General features: G+C 45.6%; 1 protein-coding gene across 1 annotated transcript in view; it reads left to right on the plus strand.

The window, feature by feature from the left end:
• The window catches only part of ttc7a (tetratricopeptide repeat domain 7A), a 44,583-nt gene extending 40,172 nt beyond the window's left edge, over positions 1-4,411 (plus strand). Inside the window, exon 21 of the mRNA XM_070915867.1 lies at positions 4,193-4,411. Within this exon, the coding sequence (XP_070771968.1) occupies positions 4,193-4,411 (219 nt within the window). The remainder of the gene's footprint in view (positions 1-4,192) is intronic.
• The last annotated feature ends 4,239 nt before the right edge of the window (positions 4,412-8,650 follow it).

Below are 8,650 nucleotides of genomic sequence, written 5' to 3' on the forward strand. Positions count from 1 at the left end.
CGTGTCGTCAGAATATTGATGTCAATGTTGGTGTCTGTAAGGTGCCGAGCTGAAATCAGGAAGTTGTTAGCCTAGCTTAGCATCAACACTGGAGGCAGGGGGGAAACAGCTAACCGGGCTCTGTACAAAATGCAAACACTTTAAAGCTCTAAAGCTGACTCGCATGTTGTAGCTAGTGTTATACAGGCAGTGATGTGAAAATGTGCGGTTGCAGGGGGGATGGTGGCGCAGTGGTTAGCACTGTTGCACAGGAGGTAGAGTGGAGAAGTTTATACTTTCGAGGTTAGAGGTTAAATAAAAACGGGATGGTGCAACGCAACACAGCTAATAAGCTACAGTGGCTTATTTCATTTTGGACATTCTGGTGTTCTGTTTTCTCAAAGGTCAGCACTGTTGCACAAAGACATTGCACAAGAGAAGCCTTCTGGGCGGATGGATAAGCTGCACCCCCCCCCCCCCCCCCCCCCACCCGACCGCTAAGTTAGGCTAACCGCACACCATAACCAAAGTGTTCTTCTCACCTTCAAATAAAATTCAAGTGCTTATTATTTCCTGTGTGTTTTACAGACAACCATCGGCCAGTGTGCGTCTATTGTGTGGTGTGTGTGTGTGTGTGTGTGTGTGTGTGTGTGTGCTTTCCTGCCAGCCTGTCTTGTTCCGCCTCTCCTGTGTTTATATCAGACCACAGTATACACAGGAGTGTTTATTTGATTGAGCTGCGGGCCTAAAAGGATCAACTTTTCCATGGTTACCACCATAACTGACATGTGGCACAGATGGAAGGGTGTGTGTGTGTGTATGTGTGTGTGTGTGTGTGTGTGTTAGCCCAGTAGCCGCGTCGACCGTGTTTATGCTAGAAACGTTAGAACAATGTAACCCCTGTGAGTCTGGAGACAAGAGCACAGACAGCAAGATGCGGAAGCTAGTGGCTAAACCATTGGCAAGGAATCACACACCCCGAGCATACGCCCACACGCGCTCGTGCATGCATACGCACACTCATATAGACACACGCACACACGCCAGCTCATAGCCCTGTGTGTGCATCCTGTGACAGGTTTTCTCTGTACCCAAGAGTTTCGATCTTCCTCTGTGTTTTCCTCACAGCAGCAGCGAGGAAAAGGAGAACGGAGGGAGGAAGAGAGAAAGAGTGTGTGTGTGTGTGTGTTTTTTTTATTGAAAGTTGCATCAGAGCCCCTAGACAGCTATGTGAATTTCAGCCCAATTAATCTGGAGCTTGTGAGCAGAGACTGCATAACAAGACTTGTCTGTCTGACCTCAGGCCAGCTCAGTGTGTGTGTGTGTGTGTGTGTGTGTGTGTGTGTGTGTGTGTGTGTGTGTGTGTGTGTGTGTGTAACAGATAGTCAAAGTAAGGGAGGGGATGATATTGTGCAAGAGTGGCTGCCTGTTGTCACCTTGAGTGTGCATGTGACACTGTGGCTTGCATGTGTGTGTGTGTGTGTGTGTGTGTGTGTGTGTGTGTGTGTGCGGCGTGTTTGTGCGTGAGACAGATATGACTCCATGCTGTTGGTCAGTTGCGTGACGCCCTTTTCCCGCTGGGCTCTCGAACACACAGCACCCCCGACTGAGCTGAGCTCCGAAGAGACAGAGCACACTTACACACTCACACAAAGTCCTGCATGACCTTTAACATGGTGACAACAGATATCAGTCATAATATCCCTCTCTTTCTCACGTATATTCTTTTTTTTTTTACACACACACACACACACACACACACTCCCTGACAGCTAATACTTATTTTTATTACACATCAGCTTTAACAACCATTTATTCGCTTTATATACCCGTACAGTTTATATGAGCGGCCAGATACATACTTCCTTCCTTCCTCAGCTTTTTATGCCCCACACACACACACACACACACACACACACACACACACACACACATATACAGTATATACGTCCACACAGTATAAAACCAGTGAGTGTGGAGATTGCATGCATACCCACCACTCTTCCTGGCAGAGCCCTGGGCAGTAATCGGCCAGCACGCTACTGCAAATGGAGACTTTGGAGTAAAAGAGCATACCAATGTCTTTGATTATTTTGTGAAAAAACGGTGAAACCGACCATTTTTGTATCATTTTAGTAGATGCTCCTGCCTTTCAATGGAGTTATGAGTTCGATTCATTTCAATATGTAAGAAAATACATCTTCAGAGTTCGGAAACTTGCTTGAGATGTGCAATGAAAGTGGCGTGAAAGCTGTAACTTAGCTACGTAAAAGTTGTGTGATTGCTGTTTTTCAGAAAGTAGGGTAAGGGATTACAATTTGAAATTCAATGTCACTATGTACTAATGTCAGGAATTCCACACTTTGGGTGTTGGCTTGTTCACTATTTACTCACAGCTTAGTGCAGTGGCTGGAGTGGGGGGGGGCTAAGCCTCTGCTATAGAGAAATGCAACTTCTGGTACCTCTAATGTCTTATTGACATGTTGTGTGTTCATAGCTCGCTTGCCAATGTTAGCCTCAAAGTAGGAGGGTGTGTGAAGGATGGGACAGTCCACTGCGGCTAGTGTTAAGCTAGCTGTTGATGGCCAGTAAACACCTCCAAAACATAGGCTGGCTGCTAGTTTTCTATTTCTACACATGTTAAATACGGAATATGTGCCGAGTGGGTGCGGAGGCTTTAGAGTTGTTGGAGGGCACCTTTGATGGTGCCGTGCCGAGTAATGTAATGCAGCTAATTGACTTTACTTACTCAATGAGTAATATGCAATTAGTAAACACCGGAGATGACAGTGATTCCCTCGACTGAATTTATCGGAAAACGTTGTTTTATTGTAGCTTTTATGTTTGCAGCTTTGGGTCAGTCGGTTAAGATAACATTGGACTCACCAAGTTAATTCCTGAGATCGGGGAGCGCGCCAACATCGCTAAAGATAGGTCCAACAGGGGAACGAGCCTGAGCTGTCGGACGATCGTACAGATGGAAAACAACACCGTCAGGTTCTCGAGAATTGACGTGGCAGAGAAAACGAAGGCTAACGGTGAAATTACAACCCAGGAACAGCAGGAAGCGCCATGTCTGTTGCAGTGCGTCCACGCTTGCTTATCCGTCTCCTGGGTTTGATTTTGTGGCGCTTTTGCTTGTAAAGGCATTGCTTTTTTGGCAGCTGGTTCTCAGATTTTGCCAACAAGATTACAGTGCAACAATAACATAACTTTGCAAAAACAATAAAAAAAAAATAAATAGAGTGCAGTGCAATGGATTAGCCATCTTAGCAGGATTTAAGTCACTGTAAATTGATTTTCATTCTGTATTTACACGATATTAACTGAGACCAGCACAATCACAAAGCTTCCCCTTCGTCGGCGGTGATGTAAAATGTACATCACTTGATTGCACTTCAATGGTCCCTTTGACTGTGTGCCCAACTCCACAACATACTGCGTCATCTTTCGGCAGAGGGCCGATCCTAATCTCATGATTTGTGGATTTTCTCCCTTCAGTCGTACAATCCCAGTTGAATATGACTCTAGTAAAGTGTAGTAGTTGGTTGTTGTTGGGTTTTTTTTTGTTGTTGTACTAAACTAGTCCACAGGACAGCAGGCATTATAATCCAAGATTTGGATTTTTTTTTTTGTTGTAAAAAGCCACCATCTGCTTACTTGATCTTATCATGCCATGAAAAAAAATGTTTTAATGGTATGATATTTAGGATAAAAGAAAATATTAGGGACGAGGTACTGAAATGAAATGCTATGTCACCGTTGTGTATTGTGCAAATGAGAGCATGCCATAGGTCAACTTTTAGCCTGTAACTTACCCCAGAAGTGGGGTTAATTCAGTTTTAACACAACAAATTCAGCAAGTAGATTTTCATTAAAAAAATAAAAGAATACATAATGCTTTGTTGCATATAAACCACTGTCTGGGGGTTACTTTTTATTCCCAAAATATCGACATTTCAAGTACTACAAAAATAATTTGAACCACTGTGTACTTTTCAGTTACTGTATGTATATTAGATAGAGTTTTTAAAAGGTTCCAGAAGGCGAACAGGAACACTGATATACATCATTTGTGCAATAGATGTCTCTGGGATATCCACCAGGCCTGTTTTGTCTGTGAGCAGGGGAAATCTGATTTCTGTCTATGAATACTTTGATTTTGAACATGACTTGATGAGCCTGCCACCCCTTTATTCATCTGTCCATCCAGGGCCGTCTGCTGGTGAAAACTGGGCGCGTCCACCTCGGGGAGAAGGTCTTGCGGGATGCGGTTCAGGTCCACAGCACCTCCCACGAGGCGTGGAGCGGCCTGGGCGAGGCCCTGCAGTCTCGGGGTTGCAGCCAGGCCCCCGACTGCTTCTTGACAGCCCTGGAGCTGGAGGCTTCCTGCCCCATCCGGCCCTTCACCATCATCCCCAGGGAGCTTTGAAGGGCCTGGGCTGGGGTGGAGGTTTGGGTTCGGGTTAAGACTTGTTGCTGGATAATTATACACTGCGGCAGATACAGTGAAAAGCAGTGCTGGATGGAAAAATAGGCTTGTTCACTTTTTTGCTAAGAGTGTGATGAAAAGATCGAAACCACTCATATCTGTCATTAAAAATGAAGCTACAGCCAGGAGACGGTTAGCTTAGCTTAAGGGTAACATAACCCCCCCGTAAAACAACAACTTGTTTTACACTTAGTAGTGTAACATAATGTAATCAGTGAACTGAAGAGGCGGATGTTTTGTAATCTCTGTAATCCAGAGCCAGGCTAGCTGTTTCCCTGTGTTTCCAGTCTTTCGGCTAAGCTAAGCTAGCCAACTCCGTCATATTTAATGAACAGATATGCATGTGGTATCAATCTTCTCATCCACCCTTCAGCAAAAAAGAGAATAAGTGTCCCAGAATAAGTTATCAGATGAAAAAATGCAGGAAGTGTAATTTTTGTCTCACATATTTACGTGAAAACGGCGACATTAATGTTGGATATCAATGCTGTTTGTGCAGAAAAGGCAGCAGAGGGAGTCCGATTTTTGCAGATAACAGAGCGCTGCAGCGAGTAAATAATGCCACTGCAACAATGTACAACGCCTGTGGTGTACAGAAGGAATAGCTCTTTTTGCAATTAGTGACAAATGATGAGTAATATTTGTAATAATCAGAGTCACTGGGTGTCACTTTAATGGTTCATAAAGCGCAGAGATGTGCTGGTCACATCTCCAGAGAGAGAATGTATGTTGTTGTTGTGTTGCCGATGCATTGATTGTGTAGAGGCTGTCAGTCACAGCAGCAGCTCCACTTCGTCTTTATTTTAGCCCTTGATGTATTTTTGATGATCATGTTGATTGACGCAGCTTTTATGTACACACTCACAAACGCCCCCACCCTCTCATCTTCAAATGAGAGCTCATATATTTTCCGGGCCGGGGCGTTCCCATATCATTCCATATGTCATTGTTATGTGTGTGCGTGCCTGTGTGCGTGTGTGTGTGTGTGTGTGTGTTTTCATGCAGTATTATGTATCTTCATGTGTTTGTTTTAAACCACCCCCCCTGGGGTATTATCAGTCCCTGTTCTGTTTGTTCTGTTCGTACAGTCATGATGTGTGTGTTGTTTTGGGGGGTTTTTTGTTGTTGTTGTTTTTTTTTTTTTTGACTCATCTGTTTGTAATGCTCTCTATCATAAACAACAATGGCTTTTTAAAAATCACTGCTTGATGCCGCGTCTTCACCTGCCTTGTCACTTGTGACTAATGGACATCACTTCCGAGTGCCTAACCACATTAATGTGAGCAGTGGGACTGGGCTGCCGGCTTATGTAATACTGCCAGCACAGTTTTCTGCCTCCAAACTCCCTCCTCCTCCTCCTCCTCCTCCTCCTCCTAGCTCTCTCTCTCTCTCTCTCTCTTTCTCTGTCTCTCCATGTCTCTCGCTCTCTCCCAGCTTGCCTGATGTGATGTGATGTGGCTTGGTTGCCTAGCAGCCATCCCCTTGTTTGAGTAACTGGGGAAGCGGAGAGATATCTGGTCTGCTGAACAACACATACACACACGCACGCGCACACACACACACACACACACACACACACACACACACAGAGGCAGATAATGCCCCCGTTGTGTGGTTTTACAGGCTTGACAGTGTCTGTTTGATGTCTGCTGTTACCATGTGAGGTATGAGCCAGCTATAATCAATGTCTCAGGCTGGTGTAAATTGATTTGTGTTATGGGAAGAGTCCCTGCCTTTTCTCTCACCAACACCCCCCCCCCCCCCCCCCCCCCCCCGACTTCTTAACCCTTACCACCCCACAAGCACCACTCTTCCATCTTTTTTTTACACTCCACAGTCGCCCACGTTCCCATCGCTCCCGGCATGAAAATCCCCTCATTCATCAATACTTCGATTTCCGCGCAGGATTTATCGATCACTGTCGCCTCTTTTCTGCCGTCCGAAAAAGAAAAAAAATCTATTTTTACTTTTTTTTTTTCCCTCCTCGCTCGCCGGCTCTCCCTTGTTCCATCCTCTCCTCATTAGCACTATGTGTGACACCTACACAGGGGCTTCGGGAGATGAATGGTCTAATCCCTGTGGCTAAGGAGTGAAATATTACATGGTGTGCTCACACATGCACAAACAGACACACACACACACACACTGACAATGAGAGGCACATGAACACATTGTGTGGTACAGTGCACACGCTTAGATACTCACACACACATGCCATGGTTTTGACAGCTCTGGTAAAAGGAGACAGATTAATGGAGGAAGTGGCCCGCTGCAAAGCCTTTCAGAATGACAACGGGTGGATGAAGCTGGACCGAGAGTCACCCAACACACCTATGTATGTATACAACATGTACACCTGGGATCAATGGGCAGAATGCATAAGATCTTCTTGCGTATGTGCGTCTGCATCATAGTGATGTCAGAGCACCGAGGCGCGCCGCTCTGGTTACGCTCTCACTTCCACACCTGAGCATCATGTGTGGGTGATATGAGGGTAGTGGGGTATCAAGTGTTCAGGCACACTTACTGTACATTTATGGTTGTCACACACACACACACACACACACACACACACACAACCTCCATATACAGCATCATGAAATAAGTCGCCGCCATATTGGATCGAATAGCAATCGACCGACAGACAAATAACTGACAATCAAAGGTGGTGGCCATTTTGAGTGAGGTGTATGTGTGTGTGTGTGTGTGTGTGTGGGCCTGGTATTCAGGTCATGGTGTGTGTGTGTGTGTGTGTGTGTGTGTGTGTGTGTGTCGATGCCAAGCCTGCAGGGGCATATGGAGGGCATGGGCTGGGTGGTGCAGGTGCAGGGCGCCAAGAAGGAAACCATAAACCATCATTGTGATGTCCAAACAAGGCCGGGGAGTCATGGATGGGTGAGGGGTGCCATGGAGGTTAGGAGGATCAGATGTGGGTCCATAATCTCATTTATAAATAAAAGGACTGGTACAGTAGATGTATACATAGTTCATAGTTCATCCCCAAGGGGCAAATGTGTTCCAGCGGAGTTCAATCCACATGGTGACAAGAGAGAATGTGTTTTAAAGGCGTAAACACATTACACTCTCAGAATCTCCTGTTTTTAAAGCTTCATCTTCTGAAAATGACAAGCACTTTCAAGATTTTACTGTAAAATTCCTCAATCAATGTTTCTTTTTTTTTGCAGTTATTTCCCAGACTTGCTTGTTAATGCAACATTTCATCTGCCTTAATCGATATGGGCTATGATACGAATGCATCATCATGAGTTCCATGAATGGGGGGGGATGGCTAAAAGCAAAACACTTTGACATTTCGGGGTTATCGCTTGTTTTCTTTCTTGCTGAGATGTCAGATGAGGAGATTGGTACCACTCCTGTCTACACTGAACATGAAGCTACAGCCAGCAGCCACGTTAGCTTAGCTTAGCTTAGCATAACGACTGGGAAACAGCTAGCCCGGCTCTGTCCAAAGGTAACAAAATCTGTCTACCAGCACTTCTAAAGCTCACTGATTAACATGTGTGTAATCTGTACAAAAAAAAAAAAAATGTAAAAACAACAATTTGTGTCCGTAAAACCGCAACTTGTTGCTTTAACACTTGATTTGACATTGCCAAGCACCGGGCCTAGTAACACCCCAGTAAACGGCAGCTTGGCCGGCAGTGTGTTCCCTTCTATCAATCACTTCCAGCTCACCTGATCGGCCTCCGGCACTCTTTGGTCCACTTCCACACACACACGGCGACGGTGCCAGCGCCATTACCCACTTGAACAATGACCCCCTTGTTTCGCTAACAGTCGCCCATTGGAGCTGATTAAACTTTTAAATGTCATTTAATAGAAGCGCAGTGTTGCTCCGATGCGTCTGTCAGCAGCTCGAGGGGGGTAAACGGATACCTGGTCACCCTCCCGGTGTGTCACACTGCCCGCTAAATTCCACAGTTGGCTAGTCATCACCCTTAGTGTGGGATGTGGTGATGAGAGTGAATGTGACCTGAACTTAAAGGGGACACGAGGGAACAGCATCTCTGAATCTGCCACCTCTCTGTTTGACCCTGTTGCTGCTGGCTGGAGCCTCTCAAGGTGCTCATGTTATGCGGCGAGGGAGAAAGGGAGACAGAGCCCGGCCGGTTCTGTGATACTGAGGAGGCCATTTCAGTTCAGCACAATGTCAATGAG

This window comes from Enoplosus armatus, chromosome 12, assembly GCF_043641665.1.
Source record: "Enoplosus armatus isolate fEnoArm2 chromosome 12, fEnoArm2.hap1, whole genome shotgun sequence".
Taxonomy (NCBI): domain Eukaryota; kingdom Metazoa; phylum Chordata; class Actinopteri; order Centrarchiformes; family Enoplosidae; genus Enoplosus; species Enoplosus armatus.